This window comes from Myodes glareolus, chromosome 9 (assembly GCF_982192425.1).
Source record: "Myodes glareolus chromosome 9, mMyoGla1.1, whole genome shotgun sequence".
NCBI classification, from domain to species: domain Eukaryota; kingdom Metazoa; phylum Chordata; class Mammalia; order Rodentia; family Cricetidae; genus Myodes; species Myodes glareolus.
This window is the reverse complement of record NC_142034.1, coordinates 69965067-69989984: the sequence shown is the minus strand read 5'-3', so window position 1 is coordinate 69989984 and position 24918 is coordinate 69965067. Positions and strand designations below refer to the sequence as shown.

Here is a 24918-nt window from a genome sequence, read left to right as displayed (position 1 = left end):
CCTTGTCTTGTGATTGATGGGAAGTGTTGTGAAGTGGTGTTGGCTTCTTGTTTCTTTTATTTATGATGGTTGTTTTGCGATGAGGTCTCGCTATGTAGCTCTGGCTTGCTTCAGGCTTGTTATGTAGACTAGGCCAAGAGAGACCCTCCTGTTTCTGCTTTCACAGTGCTGGGATTAACGGTATACACCATACCCAGCTAAGGTTGACTCTTAAGCATTTTTGTAAATGCTTGAAACTAAACCAATTTGCCATTTCATGGTGGTGTAGTCAGATTGATGTCTTTAAGTTGTTCTCTCTTCCTCAAAGTGGATCACACATCATCAGATTGCATTAAACCTCCTGTAATTTAAGCTCCTAGAAGAAAAAAAAATGATGTCTTCGTTTGTGTCTCCCACCCTTAGCTTCAGGAAAGTACATTCTAAGTTCCTGAGTAGATGCTTAAAATAGCACATAGCACCAAACCATCTATGTACTGTCTTTTTTTCTCTTTCTATGTATGCATATTTTTTCATAAAGTTTAATTTATAAAGTAGATAAAGCAAGAGGGTATTAAAGATATCTAATAATAAAATAGGTGACCATAACACCTCACTGCTGTAAAACTGAACATGGTCACTTTCTAACTCTTACCTCTTACTCACTTTTTTGGTGACTGTAGTTAATTAGGACTCTAAGGAAAGAAAAAAAATGACAGATGAAGGGATGTTTAGTATATTTGCAAAGGGCTGTCTGTGTAGGTAGTACATGTTCAGTCAGTTATGTTTGAGGCATGGACTTTCACTTTTCTTTAAGCATTGGATATCTGAAATACTCAGTATGGCATGAAAATTCCTTCTTTAAGTGTATATATTAAAGGGTTTGACAAGAATACCACCCTTAGTTTGGCACATTTACCATTTTTCATACATGTGGGAAGTCGTGGTGCTAGGACAGCAGTCCTCTTCCAGTCCGTGTGCAGCAGGTCTTAGTGCCCACAGACGCTGTATATGGCTGCATGTCTCTGTAAGAAAAAGTCAGTAAATTTTTAAGCTACAGTCTCATCTTAACATTATATAATGCTGCTTTAAGCCTGGAAGTATTAGTCTTTTCTGTAAAGGAGGTTTGGTTAGATTTTGTTGTTCTTTTAGAAAATGTTTAGGAATCAGCCATGCTCTGGCTGCTGGTTATGCCTAGTTTCTCTCCCTCAGTGAAATACATGTCAGTCCTGTCTAACACATGTGCACATATCTGTGTTAATTTCTCCATAGAGATTTCTGTTTAAAACTCATAGTTTATTCTGGTGTTTAACAATATCCTTTTACTAAGAGTTAGAATTTGTTTGCTTACATTATCATGTATCTATTAATTTACTCATTATTGTTTAAGCATTGGGCTGGTGGGATGTTCAGCATGTAAAAGTGCTTGCCACCAGTCTGACAGCCTGCATTCCAGAAAGAGTTCTCTGATCTCCACACTTGGTGTGGCTGGTGTGCCTGTGTGAGTGCGTGCTAAATAATGTAAGAAAATGTTAAGAAAAATTGTCTTAAGAATTGTTTACCCATAACATAGAAAATACAACTAATTAGAAGACAGGCATGATAATTCAAACTTAGAATTTTTATAATTCCAACACTTGAGTAGATGATGGCATGATGATCATGAGTTCAAAACCATATAATAAATTGGAAGTAGCATGAGTTACCTAAGAGCTTGTCTCAAAAGATTAAAAAAAAAAGGAGAGAAGCAAAAGTACTAGCGTGAGGAAACAAGTACTGCTAGCAAGAATACTAATATACAAATATTTGTGTGTACATGTATGAGTTTTGGTTTTTTTGCTTTGTTTTGTTTGTTGTTGTGTAGTTTTTGGGTTTTTTCGAGACAGTTTCTCTGTGTCCTGGTATCTTGGAACCGCTTTGTATATCAGGCTGGCCTTGAACTCATAGATCTGCCTGCCTCTGCCTCCTGAGTGCTGGGATTAAAAGCGTGCACCACCAGTGCCTGGTACAAATATATGTACATATTTAATGAGGAAAATTATTGGCTAGAATTTTGATGTATACATGTATTAAATGTACATTTTAAAAATATTTATCAGTGGATTTCCCTTCTATATGTCTTTATCCAAATAAGACAGTTTTTATTACCTGACAACAAGGTAAAGGAAATATTTAAGAGAATTTAAATATTTGAGTCAGATCAAAAGCACTCCCATTGGTCAAACCTAGGATATTTGGGAATCCAAATAAAATTTTGTAATAATAATGGTACCTTCATATGTCATACAAGAAGTTAAAACCTTGACAATAATGAAAAAATGAAGAAGAAAGGTGAGATAGCTCTCCTTGTTTGTAGAATGCCAGCTAGCAAATAGGAAGCACTTGGTTTAAAATTGGAAAAACTAGGGAGGCTAATGTTTGATTAGGGAACAGAATACTTAGGTCATTGCAGAGTATGTCCCTCGAAATTATTTATGAAGGGAACATTACTAAATTTCTGATGCTAAAATACGACGGATTTTTCCCAGAGTAGTAGTTATTGCTACTGCCATCATATGTCCTCTAACCGTGCAGTGTTCCTGTGTAACAACACTGAAAAGGACAAAAGGCTTTTCTGGGATGTATTCTTGCTCAGCATTCATATTTAAACCAAACTCTCACAAATTACTAAACAAATTAAATTAGAGGGCATTCTACAAATTGACGAGACTGTACTCTTTAAATATCTCAATGGCAGGAAATAAAATAGAACACTCATGGAACCATTCTAAAAGACAAAAGTGTGGCATCTAAATAAACACCTATCTGCCTGGCCTCCCCCCCCCCCCAAAAAAAAAAAAACAAGAACCTTGAATCTAATTTTCTTTGTTTAGGTTTTTTTCCTGATCATTATCCATAACAACTTGTAACCAGCACATTAAACAAAAAACAAACATTCATAATCCATTTTTTGGAAATATGGGTGTAGTTTTCTAGGCTACTTCCTGCTGATTGGGGGTGCTGATAATCTTACAGGGACCCAAAGAAAATTTTGGATTATAGCCAAGTGCTTACTGGAGTATTCCGGCAGTCTTGAAGCTGTTCTGGATGTAGAACTCAGGAAACTGCAACAAATGTACTCAGAAACATTGATCATTTGGGTCATCTGTTACCATTGGAGATTTTTTAGGGGGTCTTTCTTCCTTGATCAAGCCTTATTTTTCTTAACCCGGATGAATGCACAGCCTCTCACTTTCCGCAGAAAATAAAAGCAAAACCTCTTCTCCAAAGTAACATATCTTCTTACTTAAATTTTAAAGTTAAGGCATTTTCATCAAACCTTATTTTTCTTAACCCAGAATGAATCCACAGCCTCACACTTCCTTTGGAAACAAAAACAAAATCTCTTCTTCAAAGTAACATATCTTTTGACTTAAATCTTGAAGTCAAGGCATTTTCAGAATATATAGGTTGGATTAATCCAGCAGCATTAATAACCTAATGTCTTTTAGCAGCTGTTGCTTGTTCCTCAGCAGTCAAACAATTCAAACACAATATAACATAGAGTATCCAGATTCTCTGTGTATTTTCCATCTTTACATGGAAGCTAAGCCAGGGCATATGGGAGCTCGGAGCACTAGTTTTTCTCCCAAACCCAGGTGACTAGGTTTGGATCCAGCTTCTAGAGCTGGAATTCCATTCCTAACTCTTACCTCGGCTGATGGCTAAAAAGCCTCAGGTAAACGGCATTTTCGTGAATTCGTACCCCAACAAGTTGGGCACCAAATGAAGCACAATTAATAAAAACTCAGGGTCAGAAATTGCAGTTCATCCTGAAGATCTGGAAAGCAAAACAGCCAGAGTCACTGGCTTTTACCTCGACCTCTGTCTGAAATGGTGATCCTGCCTCCCAAAATCTCAGAATGAAGCTGTGTGTTGAGAGCTGTTTCTTACCGTTTTATAGTCCTCTCTAGGACTGGGATTAAAGGCATGCACCACCGTGATTAAAGGCATGCACTGCTCAGTGTCTGTGAAAACTAGTGTGGTTACTGGCATTAAATGTGTGTGTTATCATAACCTGGTCTGTGAAGCTGACCAACGAAACTTGTTTACTCTCAGATCTTCAGGCAGTCTTTATTTATTAAAATACTATTGAAATGCCACTACACATAATGTTTGATTTTTTTTTTTTCTGTTGACTATTGGACAGTGGAGAACTGTAAATCATGTTAGCAGTGTGGCATGCAGGTAAGGTACTTTCAAATTCCTGATTTTTGTTAGCTGTACTATGCTAACATGAGATAAAGTTCTAGGCATTAGGGAATGCATGTTGATAAATTTCATGATAAACAATTTCTCTCCAGTTCTTAAATATTTCAGGAAAAACTGCTATATAAAAATTTCAACAAAGTAATATCAAAACATAAATTTCATTTTTAAATTCAGAACTGTTTTTGCTGACTCAGCTGTGTTTATAATATTTTATTAATTATAGTAGAAAATGATCCAAAATTTCAGAAATTTTTTTTAAAAGTACTGAAAATTCTTTGAAATATTTGTTCTCTAGTGATGATTGGAAATGCCTGTGCCTGGCCACACTTTTTCTTTTTGGGGGGGTGGAAGGAACAGGTCTCTGTGTAGCACTGGCTGGCCAGACACCTTATTCATTGGATATGTAGTCTACTGTATGATATCTTTCAAAGTGATCTTGTTGCCTAAGGCATGGTGGCACATGTTTATAATCCGAGCACTTCAGAGAGTGAGGCAGAACTGCTGAGCCTTCAAGGACAGTGTAGGCTGCAGTGAGATACTGTCTCAAAATAGAAGGAAACAAAAGTAACCTTGTTTTTAAGAGGCTGTGAATCTGTCCTCTGGACTGCTGGAATGCATTTTGTTACAGTTACAAAGATTTCTTTTCACCCTCAGGAATTTTTGGATTGAGATTATCCTTAAAAAGATTTTGTACATTATTGATTTTTTCTTTTTAATTTTAGCTTTTAAATGTAGTTTCAGTAAACAAAATGATATACAGCCAGTATATTTGCTATATGCCCCATAAATAAGTGTAATTGTTGCATGAGTTTTGAAATTAAATGAAAAAATGGATTTTGTGAAGAAATAAAGACTGAGCAGTTGTTGCCTCACTGCCTTTCTCGATCATCCACAGGCTCAGGTTGTAATACCCTTAATTGCTGTTGTGTGTCAGGAAACAGCTTAAGAGGGTCAAAATGCCTTCAGCCCTGACAGTAGTTAGTATTTTCTTCAAGTCTCAAAAGTGGATAAATGATGAAGATAAAATAAAAACATATTTTCTATTAGAAAGCATAGAGATTTTGTGAAGAGCAACAAGGGAAAATGAAGGTAAGGGGGCAGAGAAGAAGCAGAGCATTATCCTGCTGTTGAGGTGGAGTTGAGGGCACAAATGACTCTGCTGCATTGAGGTCATGCTAGGTTATAACAAAGGTGACGTTTGACTAGCTAAAGTTCATCACGGTGGTGGAAGAACAGAAGAATGAGGTTCATGAATCTTACCATAAGTATAATTAATATAGAACTGAGGTTATAGTAAATGGTGTTTTCCCACTAATTTGATATATGCCTCTGGAAATTGATAGATTATGAGCATATGTAGAACATATATATGTAAGACTGTAATTTCTAATATTGTTAAGAACTTTGTCAAAATACTGAGATTTACAGTGTTTGAAGCATTTCTTACAGTGATTTATACCTTTTCCTTCTTTGGTCTTTTAATTCACTCATCTAGATTTCACTCATCTAGATTTTTCTAAACTTTAAACTTCTCTTGTTTTATAAAAGAAAGCTCAACATGAGCTCTTGGCTAAACATGTTCTCTGTAGTTTGAACCTATTATGGTTAATACTGATATCAGCCTGGTGAGGTTTCAAAGAAAGAAACTTTTGGTCATTTCTGTGAAGAATTTTCTAGATTAAGTTAATTGAGGTTGGAAGGCAGACCTTAAATATGGACAGCACCAACCCAAGTCTTGGGTCCAGGACTGACTAAAAGAGAGGGGGTTGAGCAGCAGCATCGATCACTGTGGATACAATGTCGCAGCCCTCACTCTCCTGCCCTCCTCTTTTCCTTGCTGTTATGGACTGTGTGCTCAAGGTATGAGCCAAAATAAGGCCTTCCATCCTTGGGTTGGCCTTTTTCTGGTATGTTGTAGAAGCAACAAGGCAGGTAACTAAAAAAAGAACTAAATTTGAAAACAAGTTTAGGATTCTGTTTTCTGAGAGAGATATCAGACTATAATTTTAAAATCTTCACATTAAAGATTTTATGAGCTTTAATTGGTTTCCTTATTTCTGTATTTGGTTTGAGGTTTATTTTTACTTGGAAAAGCTTTCATTTATATTCATTGTTATCACTGGTTAGCTTGGATTTGACTTAATAATAATCATAGTTTCCCATTTATTTTGTTCTTGTTTTTTTCTCTCTCTCTCATTGATTTTTGTTCTTTAGTAAATTAACTTTTTCACATCCTTTCTCCTATCCTGCTCCCTTAGAAACGGCATTTGGGCTTTTCTTTTTAAGTTGTTTCCATCTAATTAGAATTCCTTTTTAAAATCACCAGAAGCTGAGCTTAGCGGGTTGATGCACACTTCTACTCCCAGCACTCAGGAGACCCAAGGAAGAATATGAAGAGTTCAAAACCAGTTCAGGCTGTTTGTGAGATCTTGCCTCCATAAACAGAAAAAAGTCTGAACTTAAGTAGTCACAATTATAAGACTTTAATATTGGAATCCAAGCAAAGAAAGAAATAGAGAAGAGGCCAAAGTGATACAACCAAAAGGGCACATCCTTGTGACCTACTTCCTCCAGCTAGGCCCCACCCCCTCTAACTTTTACCACCTCCCAGTAATGTTGTCATGTTCTTATGCATCAGTCCATTGGATCAGAACACTCATGATGTATTAGACTCATGATGTCTTGTCTCTGGAAGTACTCACCTACACACTTCAAGGAGGTCTTTTTTTTTATTATTGATATTTATTGAGCTCTACATTTTTTTCTGCTTCCCTCCCCCCAAAAGTGGTATTACTGCGTCTTGAGGAAGGTTGTTTCCTAATTTTCTGAGAAATCACCATACTGACATCCAAAGGGGTTGTACCAGCTTGCATTCCCACCAGCAATGCAGAAGTGTTCCCTTTTCCCCACCACCTCTCCAGCGTAAGTTGTCATCAGTGTGTTTGATCTTGGCCATTCTTAAAGGTGTAAGATGGAATCTCAGAGTTGTTTTGATTTGCATTTCTGTGATGATTAAGGACGTTGAACATTTCCTTAAGTGTCTTTCAGCCATTTTAGTTTCCTCTGTTGAGAGTTCTCTGCTTAGGTCTGTACTCCTTTTTTTTTTTTTTAATTGGATTATGTGATCTTTTGGTGTCCAATTTCTTGAGTTCTTTGTATATTTTGGAGATCAGACCTCTGTCTGATGTGGGGTTAGTGAAGATCTTTTCCCATTCTGCAGGCTGTCGTTTTGTCTTGTTGACCGTGTTCTTTGCTTTACAGAAGCTTTTCAGTTTCAGGAGGTCCCATTTATTAATTGTTTCTCTCAGTGTCTGTGCTGCTGGGGTTATATTTAGGAAGTGGTTCCCTGTGCCAATGCGTTCAAGTGTACTTCCCACTTTCTCTTCTATAAGGTTCAGTGTGGCTGGCTTTATGTTGAGGTCTTTGATCCATTTGGACATGAGTTTTGTACATGGTGATAGATGTGGATCTATTTTCATTTTTCTACATGTTAATATCCACTTATGCCAGTACCACTTGTTAAATATGCTTTGTTTTTTTCATTTCATTTCTTTTTTTTTTTTTTTGCTTCTTTATCAAAGATCACGTGTTTGAAGATGTGTGGATTGATATCCAGGTCTTCTGTTTGGTCAAGGAGGTCTTTTTTAATCCCCATGTGATTCCATTTTTTCTTTTCTTTCTGGGGGGTTTTGTTTTTTGAAACAGGAATTTTTGTGTATCTGCTCTGGCTATCCCGGAACTCACTCTATAGACCAGAGATCTACCACCTGTCTGCCTCCCAGAGTGCTGGGTTTAAAGACGTGTGCCACCACCTCCTGGCACCTGTGTGATTCTTAATCTAATAAGCTTGACAATCAGAATTAACCATCAGTCTTAAATTTAGTAGACCAACATGTTGGCAGGGAAGGAATAGGCTTTTAGGATTCTACGTGTAAATACCTAGAATAGTTTCTGTCTTTCATGGTTGCTAACACGTGGGTGATAGAATGAGAAGGATGATACATAGTAAGGAAGTCATTGCCGTAAAGTTACTTAGTAGAGGAGTGTAAGTTATTTACAAAAGCACTAACATAACTGCTCCTCAATTTTAGCATTTCGCCCCTGGATCAGAACAGAACTGTTAGATAGCATCTCTGAAAAATCCTTAGAAAATTGTACATGTCTGTAGAACTTTTACGTGAGATGATTTCCCAGAGGAGAAGGGGGCTGGTTATTTTTGTTTTAGATGAAATTCTGAGAGTATCTTGGGATTATGTATGTTGTCTCATGCCCAAGCAAAGAATATTACAAGTTCAAGGCCAGCTACAGATACAGAACAAGAGCCTGTGTTGAGAACAATAAACAGTTTAGGAGAGATGGGGGTATATGTGACTTTGAATATCAGGAGGAAGAGTTTAAATTTATCCAGGCTAGGGAGATGTCTCTGGTAAAGAGTAGCTACTCTTTAAGAGGACCCAACATAAATTTCTAGCACCCACATGGCAGCTCAAAACAGTCTAACTCCAGTTCCAGGACATATGATGCCCTCTTCCGGCCTATATGGACACCAGGCATATGTGTAGTGCACAGACATACATATATACAGGCCAAATTTCCATACACATAAAATAAATTTTTTTAAATTTGAATTGATATAGTAAACTCTAGCAGTTCATTATCGAATTAGGAGACCTAACACAATGATTTTTCATGGTAGTTTATCTGACTATAGGATTAGATTGGAGAACTTGTCTAAAGCCGCAGGATCACAATAGATGGATGTATTCTAAGGCTAAAGTGGTTAAAACTCCAATGTGGGATGGTACTGACAAGTGTTGAACAAAAGGACATTGGGAGAGGAACATGGTCAAATAGAATTGACCTCCTGAGAAATGAGCTTTGGAAAATGAGCATGGGAGCTGGAAATTGATTGCTAACCGAACTGTTTAATTCAGTGTTTAGAGCATATTCTGTGCTAGCATGACATTAGCAGGAAGAGTAGTCGTAGTCAAAAAAAAAAAAAAAAAAACCATTTCTGGAATATTAGTTTAGTATAAAGTATAGTTTAAAACTTACCAGTATACATTCATAAGAAGATTTAAGTTTGGGGGCTGAAGAGAATGCTCTTGCAGAGGAATCATGTTCAGTTCCCAGCACACACATAGAGCAGCTCACAACCCTCACAGTCACCCCTAACTCCAGCTCCAGGGAATCGATGCCCTCTTCTGGCCTCATTAGGCACCTGCACATCTGTGATATTGTCTCACACAGACTTCTACACACAGATACACATAAATAAAAAATAAATCTTTAAAACATATTGTTGGTTTTTTACAGTAATTATATACTGTGTAATCAGCAGTCTTGTATCAACATTACAGGTTTGGCAAATAGGTCCTGCCAGCTCAACTTGAAAGGTACCAGTCATTGGGGGTTTCATTTTGGTTTGTTTTTTTTTTTACCTAGATAGTGTTGTAGAGTGAAACGTATATATGCATATTCATTTTAAGCCATCTCCGTAACTGTTAGTTAGCTTCTCTGTCGTTTTTGAAAGTTGCCATTCTGACTCTGTTGTTGTGCATTAAAATGAACACCAAAGTATCTCTACTCAAAGAATAAAAGTTGTTTTTCAGTAGTTCACTAAAATGAAAGCTATGATTGTTTGCTAAATAAAATAAGTGCATAATCAGGCAGTTTGTAATTAGACTAACATCCAAGTTATAATTATTGAATGTGTAGGTGTAGTTAGCTGTCTTCATTTCTGGTAAGAGTCTTTACTTAGCGGATATATGTTTATGTGCTCAAGACAGACAGTTTCCTGAAAGGAAACTGTGGTCTCTGGTTCTTTATAAAAACATGGTCTTTAATCTTTTTCAGCTAGAACATTGCGTTGTGTAGACTGTTTCTTCAGATACTTTCTTGGCAGAAGCAAATGAAGCTTCCTTATGAGTCTGTTAAGACTTCATAGACTGTCAGTAAGATGGAAAAATTGGTTATTTAATCAGGAATGTGAACATGTATTTCAGGTAGAAAATTCCAAAGATAATGAAGATAGTATTTTACAAAGAGAAATTCCTGCCAGACAGTCTCGACGAAGGTTTCGGAAAATTAACTGTAAAGGAGAGCGCCAAACCATAACTGATGGAGTGGATGTTAATAACTACCTTTCGGTGAGTATATTTTAGACTAATTCATGGATCCTTGATTTTCATTAAAATATATTTTAGATGGTTTTTGATCTCCATGTGTGATAGTTAAGGTGAAATAAACATAACAATTTTTAAAAACAATTCTGTTTGACTGTTGAATTTATTAGAAATCTTCTTATCTGGGTAATTTTGCTTTAGCTTTGTTTTACTTTAAATAATTAACCAAAGTAAATATTTGCTGTAGCTTCTTAGATATACGTATGAATTTTCTTGACTTTATAGTGTCTGAATAGGATGCAGTTTGAGTCTGAGAACTCAGGCAGTAGATTAGTGGGGAGACTTTTCCTAATGTGATGAAGATATACACAAGAAAATGGTGGCAGTTCTTCCCTTGGCCTATGGGACTTTTAGTCATACATAAACCAGGCGCTAGTGTAGCACTATGCATTAAAGTTACTTCTTCACATACAAATACTTGAAAAGAAGCAGATGAAGCATTGGGCTTTGTAAAAACCAGAGAAAGGAAGCTGCTACTTTAGAAATCTTTTGACTATTGTTGCAGATAATATCTTTTTAGACTGAGAAGTGGTTAAATTGAGAAATAATAATTTGAGGAAGAATAGGTTCATGTACATTGTCAAGGGACAACTCCATAATTATATCTTCCAAGGAGTCAGCATCACAGAATTTCAGAACTGTTAAGTTGCCCTACAACAACTGTCTCACTTTGGTCTGTGTTTAAATGATAGTATTAGAGTGCTGGGATAGTTGGTTGCAAAAAAATTAACAAGGGTCTGTTCTTTTGGTTGTCAGGACAGAAATGTTCTCATTCTGTGGCAGGATAGAGGAAGATAGTCAGGGAAGTGGTTTACTAGAACAAGAATGGGATTTAAATCAGTTTTAAAGATTCTGTCACATTTGCCTAGTTTAATTAATTTGAATATGTTCTTTTGCTGAAAATAAACAATACTGGTTCCAGAATTTACAACCAATACCTCAGCATATTTTGTCTTTATTCATTCATTGGTGGGTACCCTCATAATGCCCTACAGTAAGCATGATTCATGCAGTGATTTCTTGTATCCCAAGGAATGGACTGCTCTCTTATACAGATGTGTTTTTAGATTGTCTCGCTGTCTTTTGTTTTAGACCGAATGTTGCTATGTAGTCAGGGCTGGCTTTGAATTGTGATAAACGCAATACTGAGATAAAAGGGCAAGAGCACACCCAATTGTTCTCAGCTCTTTGAGGCGCTTCCATACTCTCTTCCATAATGATTCTTCTAATTAAAGCTCACCTATAAAGCATGAGAGTGTCTTTTCCCTGTCAGCATTTTGTGTTTTTTGGTTTGTCTGTCCTTTTAACAGTTGATTTCCTAGATGGCTATGATGATATCTCATCATAATTTTGATTTGTTGAGCAATTATAATAGACATCTTAAGATTACATTTATTGATCATTGTATTTCTACCTTTTGAAAAGTGTTCTGATCGTTACCTTTTTTTTTCCAGTGGCACCTCTATCTGACCATTTGCCCATTTTTTTCAATGGGATTACATGGGGCTTTTCTTACTGTTTGAGTTTCTTATTTTTTATAGATATTAATCTTATGTCAGATGAATAGTTGAAATTTTCATATTCTTTTCTCTTTATTGTTTTCGTTATCATATAGAAACTTTTAGTTGTTTGTTATTACTATTCCTATTGTTGGTGTCTTCTTATTTGGCTTTTATTCAAACTCTGTCTATAGTCAACATTGAAATGTATCCTCTCAAAGTTTTCTAGTAGTTTTGAAGATTCATGTCTTTGGTCTCTTGTGCAAGATTAGAGATACACATTTTCCTCGCAATCTTTATTAAAAGACTTTTCTTTCTCCAGTGGTTTTAGTATCTTGTTGAGAATCTGTTGACTCTAGATGTATGGATTTTTTCAGAATGTCATCGCCTCTTCTGTTGATCTATGTATCTGTTCTTATGCTAGTACCAACGTTTTCAGTTTACTGTTGTTTAGTGCTGTGTTTTGAAGTCAGGTACTGTAATACCTACAGTTTTCTTCTCGTTTTCTGTAGTATTTTTTTGCTATTTGAGGTTGTCTGTGCTTCCAAAGAATTTTTTTCTCATTGTTGAGAGTGATCAATCCTGGTTTGATAGGGATTGCATCAAACTTGCAAGTTGCTTTGGGTGGTATGGGTATTAACAATATTTGTATACGTTCAGCACATAAGTACATGTTCCCATGGAAGCGGAAAAGTGGTGTTGGATGCCCTCGAGCTGGGGTTGAAAGAGATTATGAGTTACCCTTGTGATTCCTGGGACCTGCACTCTGGTGCTGTACAACAACAGTACACACTCCCAACCAGTGAGCCAGCCCCTAAACTTAGCAATACGAATTCTCAGTATATGAACATAGAAAAAAATCATTTTAGAAGTCTGTGACTCCCCTTGTTAAATTCATTACTAGGTTTGCTTTTATAATTTTTTAAGTGAATGGGGTTGAAACATTCTGTTTGCTCTTATGAATTATACTGCTTTTGTATTATCTTTATCAGCAGCTTCGTGTGTGTGTGTGTGTGTGTGTGTGTGTGTGTGTGTGTGTGTGTGTGCAGTACTGAGTCCTGATGTAATATCAAACACCTTTAATTCTTTTACTCAAAAGGAAGGGGAAGATAGATTTCTGTGAGTTCAAGGCCAACTTTGTCTATATAGCAAGTTTCTGGCCTGCCAGCACTATTCTGTGAGACCTTGTACTAATTTTTCTAAAACTACTGATTTTTAAATGAGTGTGTAGGTGCTCATGCAAAGGGAAGCCAAAAAACCACCTCAGGTGTCATTCCTTTGGCACCATCCACCTTGTATTTGGTTTATTTTCTTAATTTTTTTTTCTTTTTTCGTGAAAGAAGCTCTTACTGACTAGCCAGGGCCTATTGCTGCCTCCCCACTACTACATTATAAGCATCCACACTATTTCTGGCATTTTTTTTTAACATTAATACTAGGGACTAAACTCAGGCTCCGATGTTAGAAACTCTCTCTCCAGCATCTGCATGATGTCTTATTTAAATTGTGCAAATTTTACCCAATTTATTTTTCAATTCTATTAATCTTGCTGGAGTTTTTAGGGTTTTCTTTGTAGAGAATCACATCATTTGTTATCCCTTTCTCTCTTTTATATTTGTAATACTTTTATTAGTACCTTTTAGTTTCCTTGACTAAAACTTCCATAAACTCTATAATGAATAAGTAGTAAAAGTGGACATGTCAGACATGAAGGAAGTACTTTCAGCGTTCCCCTTTCAGCATAATGTTGGTATGGGTCTATCTCCATAATTGACTAGGTTTTTTATCAAGAAGCAGTGTTGGGTTTTAACAAATTTACAAAGAGGACTATAGGATGTTTATACTTTGTTCTACTGTAATATATTTTGTTTGCTTTCTAGTATACACATAATGTGTTTGCAAGTATACATGTGGAGGCCAGAAAACAAACTTAGATGTTGTTTCTCAGGCCCTCTTAACTGTCTTTTTTGAAGACAGGATCTCTCATTGGTTTGAAACTCACCAAGTAGGCAAGGCTGACTGGTCAGTAAACCTCGGAGATTATTCTGTCTCCACCTTCCCAGTACTGGGATTATGTGTTTGCTACTGTGAGTCTCACTATCTCTCTCTCTCTCTCTCTCTCTCTCTCTCTCTCTCTCTCTCTCTCTCTCTCTCTAATATATATACCATTACACCATTACATTATTTATATTTATATATTATATATATATATATCAGGGTGATTTCAGACTCACAGAGGTCACAGTACTGGGATTAAAGGTGTGCACCACCAAATTTGGTTTGCTAATTCCTTCTCTTAATCCCTTTTATTAATGAGTTTTTTTATATTGAGTTCAAGTTCTCCCCACTAAGCTACATCCTTGTCTTCTTTTTACTTAGTTTTTGAGGCAATTTCACTATTCTGCTCTCCTCCCCTTTAGAAAAGTTTTGTCGATTTTGTATTTGAAGGAGAAAAGCAAACAAATGAATAAATGCAACTTTGTTTGAATTTAATTCCTTAGATGTCCCGTATAAACCATGGGCAGTGATAAACTTATGATAATCTTAGTGCTCCTGTGGTAAAGTGGGAGGTAGAGCCTGGAAAATTCTCAGAAACTCACTAATCATCTAGCTTGGAGTACATAGCTGCAGGCATCTCCCTCCACGCTTGATTGTATTATTGTCTCCACTCTTTGCTGTTTCTTTTTGTTTTATTTATTTTGGTTTGATTTTGGTTTAGGTTTGCTTATATAAGTCATTGAGGTGCACCATTACATTATTTGATATTCTATTCTTTGCTGTAGGTAATATTGATAAAAAAATTCTTAGTACTGCTTTTGCTATATTCTGTAAGTTTTGTTAAATTGTTTTCACTTGTTTTAAGTGGTTTTATTTTTTTTTCCCTCTTTCAAATGCTCTAGTGCTGGCTCCATCTCTATTGTTTGATTCTATACAGTTGTATCAATTTCTAATTCTTAGTCTGTTTTCAGGTACAAGTGTCTCTGTATCTGCCTGCTTTTGGTTCTGTTTACATGGACTGCCTTGTCTAGCCTGTCACCTCATTCTGTGTGTGTCATTTCTGAAGGCCCCATATGGTTGGCGCGCTCTCTCTCTCTCTCTCTCTCTCTCTCGCTCGCTCGCTCTCTCTCTCTCTCCACACATACATATATACATACATACATATTTCATCAATTGTTTTAATTGAAGAATTTGTTTATATGCAAGATTACTATTGACAAAAGCATATTCCTATCATTTATTAATTTTCTTCTTATTGTTTATTTGGGACTGAGGATCTTGGACCCAGGGCCAAACATATGCTAAGTGTGGTGCTCAGCCCTTCATCATTTTGATTATTCTTTTCCTGTTGTTGATCTGTATAGTTTACTGTATTTTAAGGTTAGATTACTTTCTCATTCTTGTTTTATTTTTTCTGAGTTTTACATTTTTCATTTCACTGATGGTAGTGATCTGTCTTACACTCCTCGAGGGTGTCCCTGAGTATTTTTTATGAGATTAGTCTTATGATGACTTCTTTTGCCTTAATTTCTTCAGAAGAGCTCTACTGAGACTAATATTCTCAAATGGCAGCTAATCTCTTTCAGTACTTGAAGTATGCCATGACATCCTGGACTAGGCTGTAAAAATTCTACTAAGAAATCTGTGTTGTCCTAATAAAGTGACCTTTAGTGTTTTGTGGCACTTTTTTAGTTACAGTCTGTAGAATTCTTTTCTGTTTGTTTGTTTGTTTGTTTGTTTGTTTGTTTGTTTGAACAAATATAAAATGACATGATGAAGATATTTTCTGATCAGATCTGTTTAGAATCCTAAAGACCTTCCTTTGCTGGATGTCCTTGTGTTCTACAATTTTAAACTTAAATATTTAAGGGATGGAGAGATGGCTGAGGGTTATTGTTTTATTTTGTTTTGTTTAATATAACATCTCACTGTGGTGCTCAGGCTTGTCTCAAACTGCTGGGCTCCAGAGATTTTCCTAGCTTGGCATTATATTCCTAATAGCTAGAACTATAAAAACATAACCGCCACGTCTAGCCCACAATGTTGTTCTTTGGTGCATGATGCTCATTATAGAAATATGTCATTCTTTGTTCATTGAACTTTTAATACTTGGTCATTAAACTTACTTCTAGTTTTTTGTTTGTTAAAATGATTTCCTATGAAATATCAATTTGAATATGTATTCCAGTATGTTAATTACTCTAGAAAATTACAAGATATAGAACTGTCAAATCAAAGGATCCTTCTACCATTTGGCTCTCTTTGTATGATGAGTTAAATAAAGAGCACCTGCATGAGCGCCACACATATGTCGGCTGCTTGTACGTTTAGTCTCAATTTTAATGTTCTTTCCCCAGATTTTTGTTTATTTGTTTTGGGTGTCGTATCATAAGACACAGAATCTGTATTTCCTCTTGAGGTCTGTGGTTCACATATGAGTCATTTGCTTTTAGCCTTCCTGTGTGCTGAAGAAAGTCATCTTTATATTTTTTTGGTTTCATGAGTAGACTAGAACAAGCAATTGATCCTCAGGATTTCCTCAGATGATAACTCTAAGTGGCATTTTGGCATGTAGAAGCCTGGATGGCTGTTTGTGTTGGGTAGTTTCCCTACTGTGTGCTGTCAGGAATTTGGTAAATCCTGAGGAGAACTTAATTGATAACTGAGACAAGCCTGATGATTACCAGTGAGACTCCGTTAGAAAAGGATTTACCAGAACTTACATATGTGATATCTTGAATCAATACATTTATTTCTTAGAAAGGATATACTTCAGGCAATTTAGAAAATGCTATACTGACACTCTTCATGAGAATGTGAACTAGTTCAACCTTGACAGAAATCAATATGACAACTTCTCAAAGCTCAGAGTAGGTCTGCCAAATGAGCCAGCTGCACTACTCTTAGGTATCGCCAGGAAAAACTTTGTCAGTGTATCACAGAGATGAGGCACTTGCACAACCATACTCATTACAGTACTAGTAAAAATAGGTGCAAACCAGCTTAGTGTTTAACAGCAGAGAAATGGAGGCAGTGTGCTGTGTGTGCCCAGTAGAATGAGAACTAGACAGATGGCTCCATGGTAAAGTGCTTTCCTTGCAAATGTGAAACCTGAGTTCCATCCCTAGAACCCACATTCTAAAAGGCTAATGTGGTAGTCCAAGCCTGTGGCCCCAGCACCGAGGAGGTGGAAATAAGCAGATCCTGGTCTCCAGGACTACCTGGCCAGCCAGTCTATACCCTACTTAGCAAGTTCCAAGCCTGGGAAATATTTTCAAAATAGGTGGACAGCACCTAAGACCAATATCTGAGGTTATTTTCTAACTACCACATATATATGACACCACACACACACAAGAATAAAGTTATATTGTTTGCAGAAAACTGATGCAACTAGAGGATTCATTAAGCAAACTAATCCAGTCACAAATTTGTGTTTTATCTCATTTGTATTTGTTAGATTTTACATAAAACCACATAAAACCAGGTGCATGTATATGTGTGTTCACATATGTATGAATATAATATATGATTAAAATAGAAATGTAATTGTCTAGGGAGGAGGTAAGAAAGGGGCCATTAGAGGGAATGAACTTAAGGAAAATATGCTTAACATACAATATGTACCTATACAAAAATGTACCAAATTTAACTGTTACGTTTGGGTTGGTTTTTTGTTTGTTGGTTTGGTTTGGTTTGGTTTGGTTTGGTTTTCAAGACAGGGTTTCTCTGTGTTGTCTTGGGTGTCCTAGAACTTGCTCAATAGACCAGGCTGGCCTTGAACTCACAGAGATCCACCTGCCTCTGTCTCCCAAGTGGTGGGATTAAAGGCGTGTACCACCACCACCTGGCATGGTTGCTTCTTTAAGAAAACTTATGAATAAATTCATGAGACTGCAAGTTTTTAAAAAAGAAAAATACAGTATTAGTTTCTCTGAAAGCATTTACTCTTGGTATAGCCACTGTAAAGTCTTGTAGTTTTTATTACCTTTGTCTTACTGTCAGGAATTCATAGAAAAAAAAAAATTGCTGAATTGCTTTTTAGTCTTTGTTTGCTATGTAGCTCTGGCTGGCCCGGAATTCGTGTGTGTACCAGGCTGGTTGTAAACTCACAGAAATTCACCCGCCTGCATTTTGATAGTCTTTTTTTAGTTTGCCAACCTATTATCAACTTTTTCTTGATAGCGTGCTAAAGGCATAAAATTCTTAAAAGTTGTACAGAATACTTTACCACTGTTTTCTTTATCACACTTAATGTTTAGTGCATAACCTCTATGTACATCATGATTTTGTGAGTATTAAAGATTTTACATAGATTTTTATGTTTTTCTAACTAAAAACTTAGAATAATTGCCAAAGAGCTGGGAATATATCTCAGTGGTAAAGTGCTTGCCTAGCATGCATTAAGGCCCTAGATTTAATTTGCATACATGTACATGGGTTCACACACACAAAACAGAATAACTGAAAAAATGGCTTATTCATTTAAAATATTTTAGAGTTTATTAACTATACATAATAGTTTTATTGTGATGTCTTAATGCATGCATAAATGTCTTGTGATGTTATTCATGCTTCCAATGGCAGTCATAACCTCAATGTGAAAATATTTTAATGTTAAAAGAGTGTAGTGCTAATGGTTGAGCTCAACACCTCACACTTCATAGCTGCACTGCATACTCAGTGTTCATCTTACATTTGAGACAGGGTCTCTAAAGCTGCCCAGGCTGTGCTTGAATTCAGTCTGTAGCCAGGTCAGAGTCAAAACTTGCAGTCTCAACCTCCCAAACAGCTTTTGTTATGATCTGTGCCTCCAGAGTTCACTCTAGTAGTGATATCTTTAAAACCTCAGTCTTTGTAACAGTTTATGTGTCTTTTTAACTTTATTGAACTGTAGCTAGTACGTGATGCATACTTGAAGTACACAATTTGATATTATACACATGTAGGCGGAGGCTGCTCTTTTGCTCCCAGCTGCCCTGACCCGAAAAATAACAAACTGTATTAATTACAACACTGCTCAGCCAGTAGCTTAGGCACATTTTTAGCTAACTCTTACATTTAACTCATTTCTATTAATCTATGTGTTGCCACAAGACTGTGGCCTACCCTTCAGGTTCTGGTTGGCAGCTGGTGTCTTTCTGGTTTGGAAGCTACATGGTGTCTCCTTGACTCCTCCTACTTTCTCTCATATCTCTGTTCAAATTTCATGCCTGGCATAGGCCCAACATAAGTTCTTTATTAACCAATGGTAATAAAACATATTCACAGCATATAGAAGGGAATGCCACATCATACACAGGCAGTCAGCATGATCAAGATCAGGATTACTCCCAAATGCTTCTTTATCTCCCTATGTAATCCATCCTTTCCTAAATCAATGTCTATAAGCAACCACCAGTCTTCTTTCTCTCAGTATTAATTAATTTTATTGTCTATAATTATTTGATTTCATATGTTACATTATTCTTTGTGCCTGTCATCTTATACTTGTTTTAGTAGTTGTGAGATGTATCCATATTATGTATTTATTATTCCTCCACTTTTTTGCTGAATAATAATACTCCATTATTTTAGTAGGCCACAGTTTAGTTCATTTTCTACCTATTGGTATTTAATTATTTCACTTGGGGGCAGTTATGAACATTTGTGTATATATCTTTATTGATACATTTGTACATTTGTGTATAAATGTATCTTTATTGATACATTCATTTTCAGTTTCCTTAAGTTAATACTCAGGAGTAGGTGACTAGATCATATATTAAATATTATGTTTAATATCATTTAAAACAAAACCAAGAACCTCTTTTTCTCTGGTGCCTGCAGGTTCTCCATTGTTTGTTGTATTCTTTCCCATTGTCTAAGAGGAAAAAGTAACTTGTTCCTCCTCCTTAGCAGCACTTGATATGGCCAGATTTTACTATCACTGCTTAGAAATTCTAATACTTATGTACACTGTGGTTTAAGGGTTTTTTTGTTTTGGTTTGGATTTTGGTTTTTCAAGACAGGGTTTCTCTGTAGCTTTGGAGCCTAACCTGGAACTAGCTCTTGTAGACCAGGCTGACCTTGAACTCACAGAGATGCTCCACCACCAGCTTTGTTTTAAGATTTTTAAGTATTCCTATTGCCTTGGGATATTCAGTGTGTTTTCATACTTTACAGCCATTTGTACATCGTTAAATATTCTCAGACCATGGACCTTTGAGGAAGATGTATTTAGTATTTAGAAATAATACAAAGATGTTTATAAAAAATATTTATAGTGAGTAAAATCTGTAATTAAGCCACATAGAGAGAGTCCCACATCTGGATGAGCCAGTTCGTCCTCTACTGTGTGAGGGCATAGTTCATCTAAATGTTTTGTGCTTTGATTGCTTTGCCTCTAAATCAGTGGCGCTAATACTTTGTCTGCCTGTTCACTGGGCTTTTGTTTAGGTACTTGGAGCATAAGTGCACACTTGTTGCCTAATTCTAGATTTTTCCATCAATTGTTTAAAATATATTCCTCTTTCAGTTTTTCTCTGTCATTACTCTAACTACTCACTTTGTTGTGACAGGTCTTATTATGTAACTTAGGTTATTTCTGAACTCATGATGCTCCTGCCTCATCCATGTGCCACCCTATCTTAATTTTCTTCATAGGACTATTATACCATTACCCAAGCTCACTGTACAAACTGTTTTCATTTAATTGGGAACATTTTTTTAAGCTGAAAAGTATTATATAATCTCTTATGAAGACATATGTACTTAGTCATTACTGTACTTGGTTTTAAAACCTGTTCTGAGCTTGCTCCCCTACTGCTAGCCCTATTCTCCAAATTCTCCCACCCCCTGCCACCAACTGGTCTATTAACTTTTCTTTTGTAAATTCTAGATGGAGTTCTAACAGTGTCCTTGTTTTAAATTCTTAATTCTTTTTGTGGTTTACCACAATCTGTCAGAGAAGTTGCAGTGATCCAACATATGAGTACATGCATATTCTAGACCTGTCTGTCCTGGAGAACTTGCTATGGTGCAAGTGTCTTATGTTGATGCTGCTCAGATTCGTAGTAGCCACCCACATGTGGTCCATGAGCACTTAACGTGTGACTAATGTACCTCGGTATCTAAAGTTTTAACTATATTTAGTTTTGAATAAATACAAGTAACTAAATAGATACATAGTAGCTAGTAACTACCAAATTGAATAGCACAAGTCCTCATCTCTCCAGTTTTGTCTTTCCTTTTTATGTATCTCCTATGTTTTAACCATGCCAGGTTGTTGGTTCTTAAAAAGGCCATGTTTTTATATAAATCTCTTGTATTAGTCATTTTACTTTAGATTTCCCTTTTTTTTTGATATTTTTACCTAAAAACTAATCTTCAGAACTCAATTCCATATCTTTTTCTTTTTGGAAAGGATAAGCATGCACCTGTGCTTTTACTACATCCCATCAAATGTGTATATTTACTCTTTATATTACATTGCACTTGACTTAAAAATGAGAGCCTCATTGTATCCTCAGAGTGATTTGCTTGTCTCAGTAACAACATCTGTACTTAGATAAGTATGCTTAGCTTTATTGTGTGAGCTTTATTTTGGTCTGGATGTTTTTTGATTTGTGGGGTTTGTTGATGGTGTTATAATTCTGGAGTTATTGGTATGTTTGGATTGATAACTTATAGGTTTATTAAAGGACTTTGCATAGTGTCTGGTAGTCTGTAAAACACTCTATTGCCAACACTTTCCTAAATGCATTAAAATAAATGAAGTTAAGTATGGTAACAGATGAAAATAAGTATAAGTTAACTTGACATTAGTGTTCACAGTGAGCCCACTACTGCCAAATACAGTATGGCAGCAGCTTCTTTATTTGCAGACATAGCCTTTCCATTCATTTTTGGGGTTGTTTGTTTGTTTGTTTGGGGGGTTCTTCTGGTTCAAACTGAATCTTAATGTTCATAGCCATCCCTTATTTGCAGTGAATGGCTTAGTGCCACTTATTTCAGAGGATTCTTTGCAGAAATCTTGATTTAGGCCTGTTGCTTCTGTGCACCACATTGCCCTCATTTGGGTGCTTGTCTTCGTCCTTCAAGTGTATTGCCTTCTCATCTTAACCTAAATATCACCATGCACACCTCAAAATTTGCAGTTTGAGGTGTGTTAGCAAAACAGTACAAACTCTTCTTTGCCTTTCTCCATTTCACAGGTAGATTAATTTCTTAAGATGTTTCCAACCTCCAAGTAGGATTTACTTGAACTTGAGGTTGGTGATGTGGCTCAGCCTGAATCAGCTATATCCCCATGATGAAAGGGAGAGCAGACTTATGGATTGGAGAGATAGTTCAGTGGTGAAGAGCTCCAGCTGCTCTTCTAAAAGAGCTGGATTCAGCTCCCAGCACCCACATGGTGGTTCACCAGTGTCCATCGCTCCAGTTCCAGGAGATCTGAGACTCTGCAGCTCCTCTTTCATTCTACTTACAACTCAGAATGCTGTGTACAAGGGTTATAGTTTTTCTGGTGCCTTCTACCTTAAAAAGTTTCACAGATATCTCTCTGTCTCTCTTTCTCTCTCCCCCTCCCCCCCTCCCTCCCTCCCTCCAGTTCTCCACTACTGTCTATATCTCCTAGTAAAATCTGGTTCACGGTCCTTCTGGAAAGTAACAAAGTTCTTGATAGGAAGTGCTTATACCTAACTGCATGGCTGTGAGTCCACAGATAAAAAGTACTGGATTGATACAATTGACATTAAAAGTTGGAGGAATATCAGAGTTTTAAAGAATTGTTAAAGTTTTGGTAAAATATAAGCTTTTTGTAGAAATGAAAACATATAGAAGAATATTAAAGAAATTAAGGCAAGGTCCTCAGAGCTGGAAATAGTACTGGCAGTAACTTTCAAACGAATGTTTATTTGCACAGACTTTTATTTGGATGATGCTAACTACTTATATATTCTGCCTTTTTGTCAATTAAAACATTTCCAAAATATCATTTTAGCATTCATACTGTGCTACATGTTTGCTTCTCCTAGTTTTTCTTCTGTTGACAAACAGCTTTTATGTATAAATTTGTAAATGACTGATTATTTCCTTGCGGAGTTAAAAGAATAAAAATGACTTTCTGTATAAATATTGATAACTCCTCAGTAGTCATGTTTTGTTTTTTGTTTTAATTCACTGAATATGAACTTTAGTAGTGTTAGAGGAAGACAGCCAGGCATACAGTTTCTTCTGGGGCAGTTCCTGCTTCTCTAAGGATGACACTAACTCGTGTGGATGTGCCCAGGGACCCAGAATGAGAAAGAGTATCATACTTGTGACTGTTTGCACAACAATTGCTAAAGAAAACTCTTTGGATAATTGTCTAAACTATCTCAGGTATTATTGCATGTCAGCAGTCTAAGGATAATTTGTGACAGCATTCCAGGTAGATAAGTATAACAACTCCTTAATTGGCAGACAAATTTTCATTGATTATTACTGCTTTTTAGATTGATCTGTTCTCTGTTCGCTCAGAACTATGCTCTATATTCAGTTTCCACAGTATTATAAAATGACATATTTAAATTAGAGATAATAGTATGATCAGGTTCAGATAAAGTATTCTTAGCAGTTTAATTTTAAAATGAGATTTTATTTTCTTTTGTTTATTGATTTTTAAATTATTAGATTTTGTTTTTTAAAAGAAATACTGTCGTAAAACTATGCTCTAATAATATATACTTGGCTGACTTCTGTGTGCAAAATGTGTTCCTTCCTCTGTATATAAAAAATGCCTGGTTATAGCTACCTTGGGTAGGCAAAGTAGAAGCATGGTGGTGCCTTTTATTGTTCCTTCTGTTGCGCTGATTCTAATTATAGAAGCTTACATCACCTTCGTTGATGATAACAGCTTTCCTCTCCCTTCTTGCTCTTTCTTCCTCAATCACTCCCTAAGGATATATCATATTTCATAGTGCATATGGACTTCTCGTGGTTTTGACAAAGATTTTTGATAGCAGGCATGCAGGCAATCAGTGAACACATCAGTGTGCTGAAGAATACTGTTTCTTATAAAAGAGCAGATGGAAAGCTTTGATACTCTGACTTCCTTTGGTACTCGCTTTCTTAGGAATGATGAGGAGTAGATAGGACAAGCAGCTTGAAGGCAGAAATTACTAAGGGGCAATATAATTAGAGTTAACCATGTTTGATAACTACAGATTCATTCCTCTAAGGCATGGGAAGGAAAGAGGGTGGGACAGAAGCTGGTGTGAATCACTGATTTATTTTTCAGTATTGAACTGCTTCAGTAGGATTTATTCTGAAAATCAGTATGTTTAACAGTTTATGTTTCAAAGATCAAATGCTTACATAAAATGGAGAATTGACTGTTTGTTATTTTGTAAATGGCAGTTTTACTTTTGTTCTTCTCTTTTTGCATTTAACATCTCTCTAAATAGAGCTTGTACCATTTCACTGTGCATATTGGGGGGTGGATTGCATGCCTGAAATTAGTGAAAATCTAGTTTCGTTTTTTTATACTGCCTTATAGGTGTGTTAGCTTTCCTTTGTTTATTATTAGCTGTTTTCTGTTTTGTTTTAGTGTTATCAGTAGTTGAAATAAAGAGGAAGCATGCTTATAGCGTTAACTATTAGAGCCTTATCTTTTGTTTTCTATGTAGCATAATTTTTAATATTCTAGTTTATATTTTGTTTATAAATTATATATATAAATAGCATATTTTAGTAACTAAATCATTCACATATTTATTTTAAAAACTTTTGTAATTATTGAAAGCTTTTTTGATCTCACAGTAGTCAAATTCTCCTTTTAAAGCTAAAAATTTTGTCTGTATAACTTAACATGCTGGCATTTCATATGCAGGGTAAGTGTGTTCTTCAGTGCTTAGCCTGTAGTGGTGATTCTAAACTGTATCAGTCACAACTCCATCCTTTGTTGCACTGACCTCACTTGATAATTTCTAAACTTGATGATCATGAAAAATAATTGATTCACATAGTCATTTATTTTGGGTTTTTAA

At 36.0% G+C, this 24918-nt stretch overlaps 1 protein-coding gene across 10 annotated transcripts in view; it reads left to right on the top strand.

Moving 5' to 3' along the window:
* Rapgef6 (Rap guanine nucleotide exchange factor 6) overlaps window positions 1-24918 on the top strand; it is a 174003-nt gene that overhangs the window by 52220 nt on the left and 96865 nt on the right. For all 10 annotated transcript variants that reach the window (XM_085694951.2, XM_085694949.2, XM_085694952.2 and 7 more), the window contains one exon: window positions 10233-10376. In XM_085694951.2, coding sequence (XP_085551077.2) covers window positions 10233-10376 — 144 coding nt within the window. The remainder of the gene's footprint in view (window positions 1-10232; window positions 10377-24918) is intronic.